At 41.1% G+C, this 22,566-nt stretch overlaps 1 protein-coding gene across 2 annotated transcripts in view; it reads right to left on the reverse strand.

Annotated features, from left to right (window-relative positions):
* LOC115403800 (uncharacterized) overlaps positions 1–19,630 on the reverse strand; it is a 59,458-nt gene extending 39,828 nt beyond the window's left edge. For both annotated transcript variants that reach the window (XR_003933242.1, XM_030112809.1), the window contains exons 1-2: positions 19,462–19,630; positions 11,754–12,047 (exon numbers count right to left, since the gene is read on the reverse strand). Coding sequence is in view for 1 of the 2 variants with exons in the window: in XM_030112809.1 (XP_029968669.1) it covers positions 11,754–12,047; positions 19,462–19,510 (343 nt within the window). In the remaining variant the exon portion in view is untranslated. The remainder of the gene's footprint in view (positions 1–11,753; positions 12,048–19,461) is intronic.
* Between the last annotated feature and the right edge of the window lie 2,936 nt (positions 19,631–22,566).

Below are 22,566 nucleotides of genomic sequence, written 5' to 3' on the forward strand. Positions count from 1 at the left end.
AAATTCATTTAGTTTATCTGAAGGTTAGTGTAAGATTGATCTACCGTATCGGCCTGAATATAGAACGACTCTGATTAAAAGACAACCCCTATTTTTCAAATATCATTTTGTGAAAATAAAAAATATCTTAAAGACAATAAGGTCACTCATAAAACAACTTTTTATTGTACAATTGTTGTAGGAAAACTCACAACAGAGATAACATTTCATGTGATTTAAGATCAGGAAATATTACTGCAGTATTAAATAAAAAACTAGTTTCTCTTTCTCAAAATCTGAGACGGTGACTCGGTGAATAAGCAAGAAATAAGTAGCCTCAAAGGTTCAATAACTCCATTAATGATGTAAAAAAACTTTATAACCATCAAATTCATCAGATCACAGATCACACACTTCGTTTGCTTTCTGGTCTCTGCTACTTTGGCTCCATCTAGCGGTGCAGATGTGTAACGACAATCTAGTCCACCATTACAGTATGACCACATTTTGGAGAATACAATTCCTGGAAAAAACATCGTCTTATATTCAGGTCATTTATATATATTTCAGTTTTGATTCTACTGTACTTCATGTCAAGCAAGCACTTTGTGTTAAAGAAAGGTTTACATTTATTTATTTTTTTTGTTATAGCAAAGCTGCAAGCTGTTGTTCAGCACTGAGTGTGACTGTGTTACTGTTAGTCTGTTTAGAAAGACTAAAAAAAAAAATTCATGGAAAAATGAAAATCGTGTGAGAATCGTAGATCTAGATTCTTATGGGGAAAAATCGAGATTCACATTTTAGCAAGAATCGCCCAGCCCTGGAGGACACCATTGCTAAAAACAAATAATAAAAAAAGCCAGACTGGAATTTTCCAAACTACATGATGACAAGCCAAAACCCAGCCTGCATGACAAAAAAAACCTTATTGTACACAGGATGTCACAGATCACATGGCCATATGTGTTATTCAAATTTCTGTATGCTACTTAGTAAAGAACACAGTAACAATCATTTCTATTCACTCCTTTCAAGACTTACTTGTCTTTTTTAATCAACACATCAACTCAAATAGAATTTTTTTAAGCTATGAATTGATGATGGGTTCAGTTTCTTTTAAACCATGAGTTATGATTACAAATTTTTACCATGAAATCCATTGTTTGTATTTCAAATCATGAACGAGAATATTTTTCTAGCACAACCTCTAACAAATTAACTTTTTATAGTTATTGCAACTTTTCTGCACACAAAAACATTATAAACCCATATTTTACAAACAAAACAGAAAAGGCAAGAGAATCCGGTCAATTTTCAAAATAAAAAAATTAAATGACGATTAGTTACGGTGTTGCTCATCCGTCTGTCACTGGGTCTAATCACAAGAGAGATGGACACACACACACAAACACAAACAGACATGCACGTGCGCACCCAATCACACACACACACACACACACACACACACACACAGCGACAGAGATTCGCGTGATTCAGTGTTCTGACATTATTTTGCACAAACAACTGGTTTGCACTGGTCCACTGAGGGACCTTCATTAGAAGCCTGAAGGCATCATTGTATGCCACATGCAACTTTTTAAATTTGGCTTTTGTGTAGCTACACCACAAGCATTGTTGTTAATAATATTAATTATTATTATTATTTTCTAACATTATTACAAGCCTAGTAGTGTATGCAATAAATGCTGTGCAAAAATAAAAACACTATTTAACGTAATTTATCTTTTATTACCCATTTATTAGCAAGGCTTTTATTTTGGTAGGGAGTCCATTTGACCCATGACGTCAGGGGTCACGTGCTTCTGTTTTTTCGTTTTGAGATCTGAAACGAAAAAACGAAAAATTGAAATCCAAAAAACAAAATTCGGCCGTAATTGGCTTGTGTTGGTTTTGTTTTTGGTTTTGAATTGAGAAAGAAAAAAACGTTTTTTCGTTTTTGGTTGAAAACGAAAAAAGGAAAATTGAGCCGTTTTTTTTCCTTTTTTCATTTGCTGGTTTGGTCAGAAAAACAGATTATACTTTTGGCCCCTGACCAGTTCGCCTCCTCCTGTGTCTCTCCTCTCTGCTCGTCTGGATCAACTGCGCTGCTACCAGACGGGGTGGGAACTAGCTTTCCATCCAACCAATAGAATTTCAGTATTTCTACATAGCAACCAATGAAATGAATGAAATCTCACAGACATCGTGAACAACCAATTCGTTTCTTTTTTTTTCTTCACAGTGTCTGAGAATAAATGAATAAAAATTAAAAACCACAATACAAACGAAAATAAATTAAAATACATTTATAAAATATACACACAGAATGAAGCTCAGCTCTACTGGGCAACACTGACCAACAGAGATCGTAAGCGTCTGAGAGATGAGTTCTGCAACCTTGAAACCAGACTTTTCACTCATGGTGGCTGTGACAGATCAGCATTGGTATGAAAATAATCACTTGTGAAAATGGCCGACATAACAGCAAATTTTGCTCTGGCTTTCTTCACTGCTGGGCATGATGGGTAATGTGGAGCCATCTGAGAATAGCGAGAGGGGTCCAGCTGCAGACCTCCACTCTCAGGACCCTGAGCTCCACTCTCAGGACCCTTCCCTGCAGACAGCTCACCTCCACTCTCAGGACCGGAAGTTGATGCGAAGCCTTTCAAAATAAAAGCGAGAATATCGGAATCGTGTATTCGTACTTCCCCATGAAAATACGGTTTATTTCTTGTGGTTTTATTTTTATGTTTGTAATGTAAATATGCTTTAAAAGCAAGTAAACTAACAGTCTGGTTGCAGACCTCCACTCTCAGGACCCTTCTCCGCAGACAGCTCACCTCCACTCTTAGGACCGGAAGTTGATAGAAAATCTTTCAAAAAAAAAGAAAAAAAAAAAGCGAGAATATCGGAATCGCGTATTTTTCATTCCCCATGAGATTATGGTTTATTTTTGGTGGCTTTAATTTTATGTATGTAATGTAAGTATGATTTAAAAAAGAATGTGCCAACACAGTCTGGTTGCAGACCTCCAGTCTCAGGACCCTTCCCTGCAAACATCTCACCTCCACTCTCAGGACCGGAAGTTAATAGAAATATGAAAAGGCATGACTATGATCATGAGTACTGTCATGATCCCCTTAAAACAGTATCGTTCTTTGCTGCATTAGTTTACTGCAGATAGTATTTTGATGTAATTGACTATATGGACAGCTGTTAGACTGCATTACATACTTTTTGAAACAATACATCTGTGTAAATGAAAAAAACTCTTCTACACTGAAACCTATTTGAGTTGTCTTTGCTTTAATAGCATTATTGTAAATGTACAGTTTCCTGCAGTGTTGCAGCTTTCAACATTTTAATTCAACTAATTTCATATAAGCATATGTTTATACGTGTATATATATTTTGTATAGCGTTTACAATTCTTATACCTCATAATTCATCTAATAAGTCCTCCATATTGTTTGTGCTGTTCTTACCTTGTGTTGTTGGACCACATGGATTTGCCACTGGAGGATGTGAGGACTGATTAAGTTGTGTATTCAATTCACTGGATTACTGAATATCTAGTTGCATGATCTAGATTGCCTATAATCCCTGTTCAGGAGAAAACAGACACAAAACAAACTTCCAAGTTGTTTTATTTTTCTTTGCGCTCGCAGTATGCTATGTACCCTCCTTTGTCCATGATCTCTTCACAAAAGACACACATATCTCCAATGTTGTATAACAAAAACTTAAAAAGCTCCAGAATCACTTCTCTTTCCTCTTCACCAAAATCCAGGGTGGCGTGAAAGAGGTTTTCCAGCTGTTGCACAGCCTCCTCAGTGCATGATGTGTCGTCCATGCTCAAACCGTCAGGCACCTCCACCCTGGCTGCTGACAGCTGTGGGTTCATCTCCACCCATTCTGCTGCTTTCTTGCAGTGCTCCACAACTCGGGCCACCACGCCGGTCTAAAGAAAATTAGAAGCGTCAAGTTTTTGTCAAGACATGAAAGGTCAACTCACAAAATGTAACAACATGGAAGTGGAGGTCAGGCCCACCTCTTCTTCAGCTGTCTCCATCCCCTGCACAACTGGAGCAGCTGTTTGTTGACAACTTTTCTTCCTCTCTTCAGCCTTAAAAGGCTGTACTGCATTGAATAAAAGCATAGCTCACAAAATCAGTTAATGAATCATGTCCAGGGATGGGAAACCTGACATAACATTGACTAAAAACAACAAATAAATATTGAGACAAAAGGAATGCAGACTGACCTCTGTCATGTCATCCAATTTTCCCTTCATGCGAAAAACTGGTGGCACCTCACCTGCCAGAAGGGATTTCAACTTGAATGTTAAATGAGCAAGCATCTTGCCATGGCTAAAACAGTAGGTAAAACAATTAAAATCACACGTGCTGCCCTGAAATTAGTCAATTCTGGCAATAAGTAAGAGAATGGGAAGACAGCAGGACAGATGACGACATTTCAATGTGCAAATCATCAATCATATCAGTTCAATCAAATTATGACATCCTACCTTCCAAGATCAAAGTGTTCCATGAGCATGACACACCACCATTTTCACAGGGTTCACTTGTTTGCCTACAAAAAAATTCAGACATATTATTCCATATAAATCAAACAATCAATTCGGTTACTTTTCTGAATAAGCAGGTGAACAGTGTGTACAAACACACTGAAAAATATAGTATGCTTACCTTTAAATGAAATGCCACCTTTTTTTATGTGATTCTATGTGGTTCTGCAACTTGAACACTTTCAGGTTTGAACTTGAGGCACAGTGGAGAGTGAAACTGCTTGCAGCAGGTCCTGCAGCGTTCGATTTCTGAGTCCACTCTGATAACTGAAATATGCATCTGTAAGAGAAATTATGTCGTGATCAGTAAAACAAAATTTAATAAAAATATATGGTGACTCAGTTTTCTTGGCTTTCTAGCAGGAAGACTGCATGATTAAGTGAGCACTACCACGTACACAAGACAACTTCGACATGTTATTAATATGCCCCGGACAGAATAATTTCTATCCAAATGCTATTTGCAAACGGCAGTGAAAGCCTTCTGATGTAAAGATAATCACATAGACAAATATAAATAATATACACAGTGCTTTTGTGCTTTCAGAGGCTAATAAAATTACCGTGGTCAGCGCTAGCCACCGTTAGCCTAACTACCATTACGCTACAAATCACGGTAAAGTGGAAACTCTATAAGTTCACGGGGCAATGTACAGTGTGCAACGTCACGTTCTACTGAATAAAGGCAATTTTTGTTTTTGTATAACGAAAAGGTGTCGCTTGATATTTACTCACCTTTCCGGCGTCTCCACACGATGAGAAATACGTGCTTCCGGTGTTCTCTTTTCCATTTTTTTAGTGCTTCGTATCAACTTCCGGTCCTGAGAGTGGAGGTGAGCTGTCTGCAAGGGAGGGTCCTGAGAGTGGAGGTGTGGGTCCTGAGAGTGGAGGTCTGCAGCCAGATTGTCGTGAGAATAGCTGCACTGTCAAAGCGACCGCGGCCATGAAGCTGCGATATTCTGCTGTGATGGAGATCCTCTCTCACCGTTTATAGTGGATAGCATGAGGACGTTGTCAGTTTTTTTTTCCCCTAAATTACATCCTATAGCCAGCAGGACCTGCTTCAGACACTTTCGGACGTTAATTCACCAAAGAGCCGAGGAGGGCTGACTGTTGCTGACTTTTTTTTTTGGGACGATCTTTGGACATAATTACTCACTCCAGTCACAGAATCTCCCTCAAGACAATAAGACAGTAAAACCACATTTAATAGCGTTGTGGAATAGAATGTGATAAAGAGATTATAAGGGGAAGTTTGTTGAATCAGGTCACATGATCACAGCAGGTAAACAGCAGACCTGCAGTTCTCACACCTGAGACACATGCGCTCTACCATGGGACAATTATGCACCAAACATCTCCTTCCTCTGCTTTGCTGAAGATGTCCAGTTATATCTCCCTATGAAGAACTCCTTTGCTACTACAACCCGTTCAGAGAGCTACAGTCAGCTGACCAACTGTGCTTGGTGGGGCCAAAGGCCAGGCAAAAGACCAGGGGAGACAGAGCCTTTGCGGTCGCAGCCCCCAAACTCTAGAACACACTCCCCCCTCACATCAGAGCAGCCGAGACCCTCGAGGTCCTTAAATCCCTCCTCAAGACCCACCTCTTCTCATTTGCTTTTAAATAAGTGTCCAGCCACCAGCCCAACCCCAAGACAATGAAAACAAACAGACTCAAAGAAAAAAGAAATACAAGGTGGGGTGAACATTCACACAAACACTTTTCCAATGGTAAAATATTATTATTTATACTGCTTACTATACATAAAGTCCCACTGTAGAAGATGACATGCTTGCCAAGGTTATTTTCCTATTACTTCATTTGAATCAATTACCAGCAGATGCTAACTCGAAATGCATAAAGACGGCATCCAACCTGCTGACAAGCCATAATTCACAGGTACAGGAAACTACGATCACAATCCAATTCTTTTTAAACAGATTTTATTGCAAAAACTTCACAGTACTCAAAATACCGGACCTGTGACGAATCTGCAGCTAACTCTTCCTCCGCATCCGCTGTGCCAGCATGCTATGGTGATGAAACACTGAAGACCGGAGTCACATCACCTCCTTATCATTGACCTGTGCATATTGTTGTTGTTGTTCCCGGTAAATAAAAGAAAGAACTGTAGAACTTTTACAAACATGTCATTTTTTAAACCTTCCTGATGGTTCCACTTATTTTTGCTTTTATTCTTGAAGGTTCTGTTGAAGTTTAATGCATTTTCCTTGAACTCCTGACTTCTTTTGTTAGACATCTGTTCATGATTAATATCTCTCTTTGCAACACATTGATGTTTTTACTGAAGAGAGAACTGAATGGTGATAATGATGTGTTTAACTATATAATGTATATTAGACTCATGTAAATCCATGCATCATGAAGACCGGAGCAGACGGAGGACAAAAGGCACACAGGGATGACAGGCAGTAAAACAAAGTGAAATAATTGTTTGTAGAAATGTCTGATCAGCTGCTTTTCTTCTGAGATCAGCTCCAAGTAGTTAAACACTAATTGAAAAGCTGTACAGGAGGGCAGGTAGGCTAGAAGTAAGAGTAGCTCTGTATTACACACAGCATTTATGAGACAGAATAGGTACAAGCAGTTTTGCCACATTTTTCTGTGTAGACCATCCTGTGTCGTCATTTTAACCTTTCTCCAATATTTAATGCAGCGACTTGCTATATAAAGTTGTTCCACACCAACTCCTCTCTTCCTCTAATACTTCCTGATCACTGGCCACTATAAACTCTCATCTTATGTTGCTCTTTGATCAATGTTTTAATGTATGAATGAATGAAAACTATCAGATACTGGCGTTGTAGACACACGATGAAGTCATCAAGTCCGCATGTTTCAATTGCACATTAACTTCGATGCGTTCTCGCCTCATTGAAAGTCTGGACTCGAAGTCTGACTAACAGGTGTGTACTCTCCAAGTCCACGAGTGCGCACTCGCAGACTAAGAATTGAGAAACGGCCTATGGCAGCCAATAAGTGAACACAGACACAGAACTTCCTGTCTGTCGCCCTTCAAAATAAAACAAAAATAAAATACATCGAAACCCATTTCATACATAATACGTCATTCCTCATCTCGTTCAGATGGTAAACATTTTTAATCAAGGAACATAAAGTTTCCCCGACATTCGAATATTCAACCGCATGTAGACGTCGACATTGGGTCCTAATTTAGACGTCCAGATCTCCAACGTCATCGAGATGTCGAAATTGGGTAATAATAAGACGTCCAAATACCTCACCTATTTTGGACGTCCAAAATAGGTCTATAATTGGTCTTGGACGGACGGACGCAATATGGACATGATCTGGACGTCCATACGACGTCCAATGTTTAAGGGGGGGCTTCTGGTCAGATCACAGATGTGAATTCTGGGCTGCAACTGTGATGTATTGTTCATTGTTTAACACAGATGTACAAATGGAGACCAAGTCTGAGGTCATTTGATGAAGTCAATTAACATTATTATATAAGATTATTTTACATAGAGCAAAAAGTTTAGTTTGAGACTTGTATAACATAGCCATTAAAGAACTGGCGGGGGGCAACAGGTCACTACTGCCAGCACAGCCCAGATTAATGGCTGTGCAAGAGAGAGAGAGGCCTTTTGTGCTCATAATTGCAAAACAAACCTGTTGTCACTGTTATTTTATTGGATGATTATGTAAATATGACATGACTGTAACCATTTACACATGGTTTGTGTATGTGCGTGTGTGTTTTTCAGAACTGAAACACCCTTCACAGACAGCTACAATTTCTTCTGAGACTCTCATCCGTCAAAGGATTATAGTTGACCAGGAAGTGCTGCGAATGGACAAGCTACGAATAACATCTGTGGACATAGTGAAGAATCAAGAGGGTCTTGATGCTTCAGAATACAGGTAACCCAAATATCATGTCTCTCTCTCACGGTTCTTGTAAACAAAAAAAGTAAATACTGCAAGATTAATTGTTATTGACTTATTCTCATTAAAAAAAGGATATGCATATATGCTTATGCATGTATGTGCTAAACACACATGCATGCACACACATACTCATCTCTCCCCATATGTTTGTGTTTCAGCCAGGATCTACTGAAGAGGCGGCTGACGCTGACTTCCCGCAGCTCACTTTCCACTGCCCTGCCATTTCAAGACTGGATTTGTTGGACAGACGCTCTGTGTTCTGTGTGCCAAGCTGTGCAGCGGTCTGACGCACCGCGCTCCTCGTCCTCGGCGCTGCCCGGCACTGATCGGTATTGTTCGGCATCGCTCCTCAGCGCCCCCCCCCCCCCCCCCGGGACTGCTCGAATAACACGCTCCCAAGGGGCGCTCGTCTCGGGCTCGCCTAGGGCGCCTCTGAAGCCCGGGCCGGCCCTGGGATGTGGAGTTGGCATTGACATGGAGGACTACAAATCCTGCTCCTGACAGTGTTTTGCAGGTAGTTCCACTGTAGTTGCAATACAACTAAATATGAAACTGAAAGATGTTCTTGTATGTCTGCAAGACTGTCTTGTACAGATTTATGCCAGTGCCAAGCATATGAGAATGTTTCGGAAGAAACAGAGGACAGAGCTGTATGGGATGATGGCTTTGATGAAAATGATATTGATGAGTAATATACACACCATGTCACCATGTACAGTTTTCTTTTTTCCTTCTTTTATTCTATATTTGTCTGTGTATTAATCTATATTTTCATATTCAGAGACACTGTTGTACTTGAATAATTGTTTTATACCATGCTTGTGAATGATTGTGACCTTTTGTGCATTTATTTTTTGTCTTATTCCATTTTTGCCATTATTCCGATTTAGGAGGGCGTGGTCGCAATTCGATTAATTTTCTGCCATTTATGGCCATGGTGTGCATTTTTTATTTTATATCTTTCATTACACAGTAGGTTGTGAAATTTCACAACGACAGTAGCTCAGTTGGTAGAGCAGGTTGTCTTATAACCGGAAGGTTGGCGGTTTGATCCCTGCTCCTGCAGGCGTAAAGCTGTCGTTGTGTCCTTGGGCAAGACACTTCACCCACCTTGCCTAGTATGAAAGTTGTGAGAGTGAATGGTTGGTGGTGGTTGGAGGGGCTGATTGGTGCAGACTGGCAGCCTCGCTTCCGTCAGTCTGCCCCAGGGCAGCTGTGGCTACAGTAGTAGCTTTCCACCACCCAGTATGGAGAGAATGAATAATGTAAAGCGTCTTTGAGTGTCCTGAAAAGCAATAAAACCAATGCATTATTATTTCTGACACATAATCTTTTAGCTATATTCACCATATTTCATTGCTGGGTGCAAATCACTTAAGTTGAAGTGTTTCCTTCAAGAAATTAGCTAAATTTCTCACTCTGAATTCACCTATGTGTACACTAAGGCACCAGTACTTGTTAAAAATGTTTGGTAGATGTGTTTATGACATTTGATAAAGATTTTATGTTGCCAGAATTAACACAGTACCTAAAACAAGCAAAAACAGCAGCACCAGATTTTCATTTTTCAGGTATTCTCATAAAGACATTCCTGGCTGGTGACAAAGTTTGGACAAATATTCTGAGTATAACTTTTAACCCAGAGTCGAGAAGGGTATTGTATTTGAAACTAGAAATTGGCACTCAGAGAGCGCAGACCTCCGCCACAGCTCAAATCAGTCACCAACAACCGTAAGAACAGCATATATAATCACACAACATTGTTTTTGGGGGGGGGGGTGATCGGAGCAGAGTGCTGCAGTGTGCGGTGCCTCTCTCTGTCGCCCTGTCGCCCTCTCTCCCTGTGTGTGTGTGTGTTTATCAGAAAAGGAACACCGAAAAGTGACATAATTTGTTATTTTACTTCATTTCAATTCGAAAATTGACTGGATTCTGTAGTATTTTCCGTTCCCGACCTCCTGTGTGGTGCGATCTGCTCTGTCCAGCTTTACAACTGGCGGTGCAAGGCGCGCAGCTCGTGGAGAAAATAGAGAGGAGCAGAGCGGCCACGGTCCACGGCGCGAGCCGCTACGTACGCTGCGGTCCCCCGCGTGTCCTGTATGAACTGTCAGATCGGTTAATAGTTGCGCCGATCTGACAGTCAGTGCGCGGCGCTTCCCACTTCCGCGTCGGAGACGGCGCGTCCTGTGTGAACCAGACGTTTGTCGCTGGATCCAGACGGTGATCCGGATCATCTCCAAAATTTAATCAGTTCTAAGTTAGCCCAAGACCCACCTTTCCACAAAGTTTCATTGCAATCCGTCAATTACTTTTTCCGGGATCCTGCTAACAAACCAACCAACAAACCAACAAACCGACATGATTACATAACCTCCTGGTGGAGGCAAAAATGCATTGAACACGTAGATCAGCGTAGTGGAGCGAAATTCACTTTCTAGGCACTTTTTCCATGGTCCTAATACAGCTTAAACAGGACAATGACCCAAAACACACAGCCAGAAACACCCAAGAATGGCCAAGAGGAAAACACTGGACTATTCTCAAGTGGCCGTCGATGAGCCCTGACCTAAATCCTATCCAACATCTTTGGAAGGAGCTGAAACATGCCGTCTGGAAAAGGTCCCCTTCCAACCTGAGGAACTGGAGCAGTTTGCTCGTGAGGAGTGGCTGAAACACCTGCTGAAAGGTGCAGAAGTCTCACTGACAGTTACAGGAATCGTTTGATTGCAGTGATCGCCTCAAAAGGCTGTGCAACTAAATATTAAGCTGAGGGTACCATCGTTTTTGTCCAGGCCTGACTCATGAGTTGTTTTTTTTTTATTAATTCTGTTGGAGCATGGTTGAAAAGCAAAACCTGACTTTGATTGATTAAATTTCATAGATTTTTTATTTATTACTACTTTTGTCATATTCAAGTTGTTTCTCTGACCACTGTGAATTTTTCTTTCATTAAACTAAGGGTACCAACAATTTTGTCCACGTGTGTATCAGCCTATAAATGAGGGAATGGGCATCTGTGGGGCTTGCTTTAGAAACACATACTGTAATTAAAAGTGTATTTAAAGTGTATTGTTAAAAAAAAGTGAAATAACAAAAAACAAAGGAAAAACACTTGACATCAGCCTATAAATGAGGGAATGGGCATTTGTGAAGTTTGCTTTAGAAACACTGTACCTAAAAGTCTATACTGCAGTAAAGAAAAAAAAAGATAAAGAAAAAAGGAAATAAGAAAACGGGAAAAACACTTACCAATGACCTTCAGTTTGAACGCAAAAGATCTGAATTCTTTGTTCATGAACATCTCCAGTTCATAGTCTCCACTGTCTTCATATCTGAGGTCGGTGATCTCCAGCTCTGCAGTGTGCCAGTCCAGTGTGATCCTATCTTTTAATGGTTCGTACTCAACCTGCTCGATTCCATTGAACTCCACCACTTTGTTCCCATTGTGTTTCCACAGGATGTTATTTGCAGCAGATGCCTTGATTTGTGGATTCAGAATGACCGTCTGACCCAGGAGGGCATATTTCACATTCTCTGCAGCAGCTGAACACAGGAAGAAGAGAAAAAAAACAAATAGCAAGATCAGATTTGGTCATGTCTTCAGTCCAGACCTCAGCAACAGGATTCCACTTTGGTAGAGATACTTGAGCCTAACCTTCGGTAAATCTGAAAGCCCAGATCCTGCTGAGCACTCGACAACAACGAAGTTTGTGGCTGAAATTCCCTTAGATTATTAGATGTCGGTTGTGTTTTCTCAGCCTCTGTAGCTGACTGCCGACATGTTGCTTTGGTTGTTGACAAAAACCTCTTTGGTGTACTACGGTCACGTGACGCACCGTGCAACCACTTCTGGGAGAACGTTATTCCGCTCAGAGAGAAGTTGTCTGTGATAGAGATTGTACGACCATAACCTGAAAACGGCTTCAACTTGTGCCTGTGGACTGCGTTATTTCCAACTGTGAAATCCTTGTGCACGTGTGCTCCACTGTACTGAAACAACGGCGGAAAAGTTGTTCGAAGAAGTGCTGTTTCAGGCATACAAAGGTGGGTGTCGAAGCAAATACTACAGAAAATTGTTTATTTTTGCAATGTTTGGTCCTTTTACCGTCATTCATTAATTTAGCATTTGCTTGCATGTTGTGTTTGTTGCTAGCAGGCGGGCTGCCGTGTTACAAGCTGGGCCCAACAGCATCGGCTAGTCAGTGATAACTTGTCCTTCAGTAATTAAGGGCCTGCTCTCTCTGTAGGAATTGAGGCTAAAAGCTTCTCTTTCGGCTATTTTCCAAACATTTTAGTGTTTAACTTCGAAGACGAGATATATTCAGATGCCAATACTTAACCATAATACACATAATACACCATAGTACATAATACAATAGGCAGCCACATTTGCAGTTTTTTCTTCATTTGTTCTATTGCTTTGTTTGCAGAAGCAATTCGGAAGAATTTTAAGGAGGCTACAGACGACCAAATCCGTTCGGCCATGGGACTCCATTTCAAACTGGCCCCAGCTCAGACTGGTGGAAGGGGGTACAGGAGACCCAGGACATCAGTGGTGTAGTTTTATTTTAAAGGTTTGATTTACAGCAATAAAACAAACAAACAAAAAAAAAAAAATGATGTTGTTGTTGTTGTTGTTGTTGTTATGGTTTTAACTTCGTATTTACAATTTGTTCTATTTTTTTCACTGCAATGTCTATGTAACCCACCTCCAGAAGGGTTAATAAATACAATCCATTAATTTGCAGTCATTATTTAATTATTTCTTTATGTTTATAAGTGTTTTGTTTTTCATTTCGAAAAACCTGAAGTTTATTTTGAAGACCGGAAGTAGTAGGCCGCGCTAGTGAAGTAGCTTAGCCTCACTAATGCACCGACGGAGCACGCATCTTCACTTCCGTGTGAGAGAGAAAAACAGGAAAAAGTATGAAAACTGTACAATTTCGCAGTCAAACTGAGAAATTAAGTAGTTGTTGATACCATGCTCCGAAAATTCCGTTTCAGAAAGAGGAAAAACCGTCGTTGAAGCACTTTCCGGCCGCGTTTCTCCTGAAAAAACCATTGGTAAGCTAGTTGCCAGGTGTTGCAATGTGTGTGTATGTGGAGATGTGAGGTGACCATGCTGTTTCAATTAAGGGTGTTTTGTACTTCTTAAGTTGTTTTTGATTCATGTTTCGCTCCGTTTGTTCAAAACCCACCCCGTCCGCTTTGCTCCGCTGCGTCTCTGTTCCGCCGGCCGGAGAAGCAGAGCAGCGCAGCGCTATTTAGCATCAACCTCCAAAAGCTGAGCAGTCTGGGCCACACTGGCATCTTTCTCTGTACATCCTGGTAGAAAGGATGACTGGGGTCATATAAAATGTTATGATTCTCCACTTCCAAAATCAGCGTCTCTTCATCCAGGTTGTTGTGCTTCAACACGCTGAATTTCGTGCAACAGGATGTTGACATTCGGGCCATTCAGAATAAAATGCATACATGGTCCTGAATAGGCTGTGTATTTTGTAGAAAACACGAAATTTATGGACAATAGCCTGCAAATGGGCCATATATGCAGCTGTGTAAACATTCAGAAACGTTCGACTATAGCTTGATTACAGGCAAAACAGAAGTTTGTCAAATAAAATTTGATAGTGTGTTTTAATTTTTGTTTGCCCGCTTTTTAAAGTGTATATTTTAATCAGTATGGTATGTCTATTCGTGATATATCCGACAATTAATGTGACGAAAAAAAAAACGTCTTTTAACAGTTTAAAGTTTTTAATAAAGACAAAAGGATTTTATTTTGTATAAAACCGGAGGTTGTTGGAGTTCTCTTTCCTGTTTGGTGCATCTGAACTGTGGAAATTTATGCGTACGGAGACCTGACGGACCGGACCGGAGAGAAAAATAGACCTTGGTTCTATTTTGGACTGACGGAGCGCAGCGGAGCAGAGCTGAGCGGAGCAGAACGGAGGCTGTGAAATCAGCTACAGTCATTAAAATAGCAACGTATTTGCTGCGGCGGTCGGACCGGAGCTGAGCGGAGCACAGACGGAGCGGACCGGAGGATGTGGACTTTAGGGGTAAGAGGAGAGTTTTACCGAAGTTTTTTTCTGCTGCATGCTGGAGCTGCATGTGTTGCCTCTGAACAGCTGCAGATGCATCTCTCTCTTCCTCTCTCCTTTTACCTGAAGATGTGTGTACATGAGACATGTAAGTAGTGGCTAATACTTGTTATATATGGTGTTAACAAGTCCTTAGAGTCTAATTGCTCCGTCCACATGTAAATAATACTGTGTTGTAATCGTCTGGTAGCTTAATTGATCGTTTACTTGTCCATCCTGGTTAAGCTAGCTATGTGGAAACCGGCATTTTTCCTGTTACTTTTAAACAAGCCCACGTCACCCCACTACTAAAAAAGCCTCATCTCAACCCAGCCCAGGTTGAAAACTACAGGCCAGTCTCACTTCTACCATTCCTGTCGAAAATACTGGAGCGCTCAGTATGTAACCAAGTCTCTGAACACATGCGGAACAACAACCTACTTGACCCTTTTCAGTCAGGCTTCAGATGCGACCACTCCACCGAGACTGCACTCCTTTCAGTCACAGAATCTCTGCGGCTGGCAAGAGCTGCTGGTCAGTCCTCTGTCCTCCTGCTGCTGGACTTGTCTGCTGCCTTTGACACCGTGAACCATCAAATCCTCCTCTCCTCACTCTCTGACCTTGGCATCTCAGGTTCCGTCCTGTTGTGGTTCAAGTCCTACCTCACAGGCAGATCTTTCAGAGTTTCATGGCGAGGGGAGGTGTCAAGGTCACATGGCCTATCGACAGGGGTCCCTCAGGGGTCGGTGCTTGGCCCCTTACTCTTCTCTCTGTACACCACTTCTCTTGGTGCAGTGATTCGCTCCCATGGCTTCTCCTACCACTGTTATGCTGACGACACTCAGCTCTTCCTCTCTTTTCCACCTGACGACACGACAGTCTCAGCTCGAATATCAGCATGTCTGGCTGATATCTCCACCTGGATGAAGGAACGCCACCTTCAGCTAAATCTGTCTAAGACTGAACTCATGGTCTTTCCAGCTTGTCCATCTGTCCAGCCTCAGATCAGTGTCCAACTTCACTCGAGCCTACTTGTGCCCACAAACTCAGCCAGAAACCTGGGTGTCATGATTGATGACCAGCTGACCTTTAAGGTTCACGTGGCCTCAGTTTCTCGGTCTTGTCGTTATGCCCTCTACAACATCAGACCCTTCCTGACCCAACAGGCCACACAGCTTCTGGTTCAGGCTCTCGTGATATCACGCATTGACTACTGCAACTCTCTTCTGGCGGGTCTCCATGCATGTACAGTCAAACCTCTACAGATGATCCAGAATGCAGCAGCACGTCTGGTCTTCAACCAGCCCAAAAGAGCTCATGTCACTCCTCTGTTCATCTCCCTTCATTGGCTTCCAGTTGCAGCCAGGATCAAATTCAAATCTCTCCTCCTGGCTTACAAAACGCTTACAAGAACGGCTCCGGCCTACCTGGACTCCCTGATCCAGGTCTACTCTCCTTCACGCCCTCTTCGCTCTGCATGTGAGAGACGTCTGGTGCTTCCAGCCCAGCACGGCTCTAAATCTCTTGCCAGACTCTTCTCCTCTGTTGTTCCCAAATGGTGGAACGAACTACCTAACTCGGTGCGTTCCGCCGAGTCTCCTTTTACTTTCAAGAGACAATTGAAGACTCAATTGTTCAGAGAACACCTAGGGTCTTAATCCGACCCCATGTTCGGGGAAGAATAGATCAGGTGTTCTAAAACCCAGCACTTATGTACCACTGACTAAGTTGACACAAACAAAAAAAAAAAAAAAAAAGGGGGGGGGGGGGGGGGGTAGTGGCTCCTCTTCTGCAACTTGATGGCAACTCCCTTGACCAATCGCACTTGCACACTTGAAGCAATTGAAGCATTTACTAATGGTTTCTTTCTTTCTTATGTCTATATTCTTGCTTGTGTTGTACGTCACTTTGGACAAAAGCGTCTGCAAGATGAAATTGTAGAATTGTAGAATTGTAGAATGTGATCTGCTGTGATCTGCTATGCATGCTGTTATTGAGCACTATGGAGACTTCTGTTCTGTATAGTGTGTTGTGTATTTCTTTCAGCTTATTGGATCAGCACATTATTTCCTATGATGATCATTCCTGTATATTCATACTCTAAGTAGTAATTGTATGTTGTACATCTTTATGACGGTTTGTTTATATTGTTATTCATGTAGATTGATATGTGTCTCAGTTCAATCACATACTGTATACTGTTGTATTTACAGAACCACGTTCTTCATCAGTAAAACGTCTATGTCTCCAGAAACTGCCTCCGTGACTCTCTAACCGGAGTCACTCCACCATAGCGTCGCCGGCTCTATTCAGCGCAATCTGGAGAGCACCCAATCTTCTCTTTCATAGGTTATGAGAACTGATGTATTTCAGTGAAAATCTCTTCTGATATTAAGAAAAACACATGAGGAAGCACATGTTATGCCTTCATGTAGAAGTAAGAATTCATTGGTTGAATGAAATCTTTAAAACATTATTCCTTTTGATTTGAATTGATTTAAATACATTTTGACATGATAAACTCTTAATTGTTAAGATTAATTATGGTTTTCAGCATGTAACCCATAGTATTTTGATTCCTGTTTGATAAAGATTATCAGTGTTGTACAACCACCTTGAATTGAACATTTAGGTGATCATTTGAAGAGGTTCTATGCATTGAATTGGATTGTAAACCTGTTTTCTAAATACAGGTCAGGTTCTATTGTGATGCTTGGAAAGAGTGAAGCTTCAGCTTTCATGTCTGACGACGCTGATGAACGATCCAACTGATGGCGAGCTCCCAGTCCACCTTCGGTGCTTCAAGCAGAACTTTTAATTCCGCCACACCACTTAGGCTGAATCCCATTTCACCACTTAGCCCTTCCCCTTAGCCCTCTCCCTATGAAACGGAGTGCTAAGGGGTAGGGGAGAAAGTCAACCCCTCCGAATTGGGGCACCCCTCCGACAATCGCGTACGTCATCAGTAGTCGCCGCTGCCGATGACGTAGGCAGATGCGACAATTTTTTGCCGAAGAAGAATATTTTTCTTACATTTTAAAACTTTATTAATTGAAAAAATACTGACATTTATGAACTTCTTTCGTTGCGGACGCCGCCATCTTGCCGATCTTGGAAGGCTTTCTGAGAAATCTGTTATCCAGTGGCGCCGGTGGCGAGGGGCGCTTGTTTTGTTCGCTTGGACCGTCAGTGGCGGGTGGGGTTAGTTCACTTCCGCATTGGCGGGGTCGCTCGTTTCCCACCCGTGCATTCCAGCGGGCGGTGTTGAAGAAACTAGTTTATTGAAAATAATCGTCTATCTGTTGTGTTTGGAATGCGCCTGGAATGCGCGGGTGTGGAAACGATCACTCCCGTCAATGCGGAAGTGAATTAACCCCGCCCGCCAGGCATGACCTAGGCTGAAAGAACAAGCGCCCCTCACCATCGGCCGATACCCCTCCGTTTGGAGTGTGCCTCTCGAGAATCTCCTTTTGGCCCTCTTTCTTGGCCCTACCCCTCCATCATAATGACAATTGGGACACTCCTACCACTCCATGTGAACGCACAAAACGAGGGGAAGGGCCAAGGGGAAGGGCTGAGGGGTGAAATGGGATTCAGCCTTAATGGATGAAGTGGTAGGATTTGTGTCAGTCCAACTGACCGGCACCAACGAAAGCCTTCCTTGGATATTCTTGAATCTTGAATTTTGACTTTGACTTTTGGATCCAAACCACCGAGGAACACTCCCATTTGGACATTTATTTATTTTATTTTATTTCTTAGTTTATGGGCCCAAGGTTGTAATGTTATTGTGTTTTGTATTGTTAAGATCTTTGTGGAACTAAAGAGTTTCAAATCATTCTGCCTCTGTGTCCAGTGGTTATTGTTTCACTCGGCTCCTACGAACCTAGTATGTGACGTGTACACACCCTGAAGTGGGTTACATTTAAAAAAAAAACAACAACTTTTTTTAAAATATTTTATGTAGATAGTTTGTATTAGAGTTTGCGCTTCTCTTTTCAAGTGGTGTAAAGAAATTAAAAATATTTTTTGGACATTCATATTTTTGAATTTTTAAAACGTATTGGTTTAGATTACAATACTAATGGTTTAAAAAAGGAGATAAGATTTTTAAAAAAATTTTGAATATCGGTTTGTGGTGAATGATTTCAAAAAATGCAATCGCTGCATTTTTATTTGAATATCCTAATATTACGTTCAGTAGACGTTGATAAGACGAGTGGTTTCCGTAAGGGTTTTAAATTTGGTACAAAAGTAAACGTCTAGCAAACGTCGAAATTTATACGTCTGTTAATAGACGTTCATTAGCGGTTTTTTAAACGTCTAAGATCAGAAGAAGCATATAAATTTGGTATATAAATGAACGTCTAATAAACGTCTAAGTTTAGACGTCTAAAATAGACATATATTAATGGTTATTTAAACGTCTCAGATGAGACGAGGCGTACAGACATAGACGGCTAATAGACAGCTAAAAGACGGCTAATGCTTGGACGTCTAAAAGACGTCTAGCTTAGACCGCTAAAAAACATTAAGTTTTAGACCACTGGTAGACCAATTTTAGACTAGACATCCAAGAAACATTAGACATCATTTAGACGTCATTTAGACCGAAAAATGCTCGGTGGGCTTCTAGTATAATCCAAATAAATCTGATCAGTGTTTTAATAGAGCAAATACAAAACATTTAAGCACCTTAATCAGGGATGATCACTGTGTAGCAATATGGTTTTTGATTAACGTTTCATCATCATAAAAGATAGTTCAAAGGTCATTTTTCATCCAGTCACTGCAACTTAATGAAATATTAACTAATGTGTAACAGGCCTGAACCTGCTCTTCATAGAACAACAATAATCCACGAACAAACTCACCTAAATGAAGTAAAGAGACGAAAACAGCCAGGAAATGTCCGTGAACCATTTTCCCAGAAGCAGGTGAATCTTCACAGTCTCTCCAGAGGAAGATAAATTACGACTTACTTTCACTTTCTGTCGCTTTAAACAACAAATAACTCGAACTGCGATCATTAGCTGCCGTCTGAACAAGTCCGGACTGGCAGCAAAACACTTCTGAGAGCAGCTAATGCTGCATAGTGGAGTAAAAACAATGAAAGAAAGAAAGAAACGAGAAGCTGCCAGACCTCCCCATGCAGTCACGTCCTTTCAGTCTGAACAGGTGAGACACCTGAGCTTCCGGTCTGGCACCGCTGAACTTTCAAAATAAGATCAAGAATTGCTTGGAAGTCGTGGACACAATCTGGAAACATAAAAGTTAGAGAACAGGCTCGCGGCTCTTAAAGGAGGAATGGAAGTAACATAAAAGCCAGATGTTAAAGGGTGAACAGAGGTGTTTAATAAATAAAAAGGAGTATGTCACAAACGAAGGGACATGGCAAGTCAAAATCAACACAAAACAAAGAAACACAAGACTACTCCAAAAGGCGATCCTTTACGAAAGACCAAACAACACAAAACCACAAACTGTCATATCATGCAGTACAAACACACAGATCAGTTGATCGCTACAGCCGAGCCAGATGAGTGAGGAGCGACAGTCACTGCAGACACAGCCGCTCCCAGAATCATCCTCCCACCAGGCTTTTCAATGGGAGGCTCCTCCCGTGGTTCCCCGATGGTCAGGTGCTTCAACCACTAATCACCTCCCTGGACAACCTGGAGGGGAGACAGAGAGAGCGACCCCAAACACACATGCACGTGCGCGCACACACCACAACAAACAATAAGGCAGCAGCCTTAACAACAAAGTGTCATTTATTTGTTCAAATCATTTATAATTTTTCTGTCTCAATTAATTCATAGACTCTCAAACATTACCCTGAACTTCAGGGAATAATTATAATAATAATAATAATGATAATAATAATAATAATAATAATAATAATAATAATAATAATAATAATAATAATAACAATAACAATATTTTTTTTATAATGTACTTTACATTTGACTCGAAATCCCAAAGTACTACAGATAAAATGAGGTGAACGGGGAGTCAGTGGAGGGTGTGGAGGATGTGATGTGCTTGTGTTTCCCCACCCTCATCAGGACTCTGGCAGCGCTGTTCTAAACATACAAATCCCTCCAGAACGTGCAGCTCCTCTAAAACTCTGCAGCTCACCTCATTACCCGGACTCCCGCCATTCACCACATCACCCCCATCTGACAACAACTCCACTGGCTTCCAATAAAACAGAGAATTAACTATAAGACACTTCTCATTACATTCAAAGCACTCCATAACCTGGCAACACCTTACATATCTGACCTTCTCCACATCGCCACTCCTGTCCGTTCACTCCGCTCTTCCTCCAGCCTCCAGCTTTCTGTTCCCCCTGCCCGCCTCATCTCCATGGGGCACAGAGCATTCAGTCGCTCTGCTCCCCAGCTCTGGAACGCTCTCCCTCCCGACCTCCGCACCATTGATTTCCTGCCACTGTTTAAAGCCAGACTCAAAACTCACCTGTTCAGACAGTCCTACTTCAATAATGGCTCATAGTCACACTCACCATTCAATGCTGTTGCTTTCGGTTTATGTTGTTAACACTGCTTTTAATTTTTTTGGTGCTTTAATGTTCAGCGTCCTTGGGTGCTGTGAAAGGCGCTTTTACATTGAATAAATTATTATTATTATTACTATCCCGTTGAGGAGTGAGTTACAGTAGTCCAGCCTGGAGGAGACAAAGGCGTGGACAAGCTTCTCTGCAGCAGGGAGGGAAAGTGAAGAACGGAGTTTAGAGATGTTACAGAGGTGGAAGAAGGAAGTTTTGCGGATGTGGTTGACATGACTGTCAAAAGAGAGATGGGGGTCAAATTTGACCCCAAGGTTTGTTACGGAGGGAGAGAGGGGAATGCTATGAAAAGAGAAATGGAGGTAATGGGAGAAGAGTGAAGCTGATGTAGGGTACCAGTTTGAATGGCTTCAGTTTTTGAGAAATTCAGCTGCAGGAAGTTTTCACTCATCCATGCCCCTATCAAAGTGATGAAGAAAGTCAGAAGTCACCTTTATTTATGAGGCATGTGTAAAACAACTCACACTGACCAAAGTGCTCTTCAAAGTAGGAATAAAGGCAAAAGATAGAAATAAATATTCAAACAAAAAGTCATAAGACTTGAACAAAAACTTAATTTAAAGGTATTGAAATAACCAAAATCTACTGTCTTTTCAAAAGCCTGAGTAAATCATATTTTAACATCTGATTGTAAAGAAACAGGTCAGTCAGAAATCCTCAAGTGATCAGGAAGTTTATTCCACAGTTGCAGAGTGAGGAACTAAAAGCTGCTTCCTTCAGATTCTGGGAACTCTGAGTAAAGTCTTCCTGAGGCCCTCAGAGGTCTGGAGGTTTCATAGTATTTCAGAACAGAGGTCATTCAAGGGATTCAAGTGTTTCTGAATCTCATTCGGTCACAAAGCAACTTTAGTTTTTTTGATAGCAAATTTCAGCAACAAGGTAATTAAAGTATTTCAGAGGGATACACATGAATAGCAACAAATGCAGAAAATAACTCATTGTAAGCAATTTAAAAAAAATAACACAAATTGGCTGAAACTTAAAAAAAAAGATTAAAAAGAATAAAAATAGCCTCAGTGTAAGATGCAGTGCAGAGCATATAATCAGTGATTACTCAACTGAAAGGTAGCAGCAAACAGACACATCTTCGGTTTTGTTTTAATGGAATTAGGTCCATTCAGCAGGATTCTTGAAGCTTATCCCAAAGATTTGATGATGAAAAAAATTTAATAAAAATGAAAATGCTTCATCTGCACGTTTGGATCTGAATCTGAGAACAGAAAGAAGGTTCAGGCACTTGCTTGGTTTGTCTTTACAGATGAGTGCAAATGAATCTAAAACAAACTAAACAATGATTTCCATGTTCAGTTAGTTCAATTCAATTAGTTCATATTTGATTCAAACAAGAAATGCAGTTAGTAAAACAGCTTTTTTCTAATAATTTATA

Source organism: Salarias fasciatus, chromosome 16 (genome assembly GCF_902148845.1).
Source record: "Salarias fasciatus chromosome 16, fSalaFa1.1, whole genome shotgun sequence".
NCBI lineage: Eukaryota > Metazoa > Chordata > Actinopteri > Blenniiformes > Blenniidae > Salarias > Salarias fasciatus.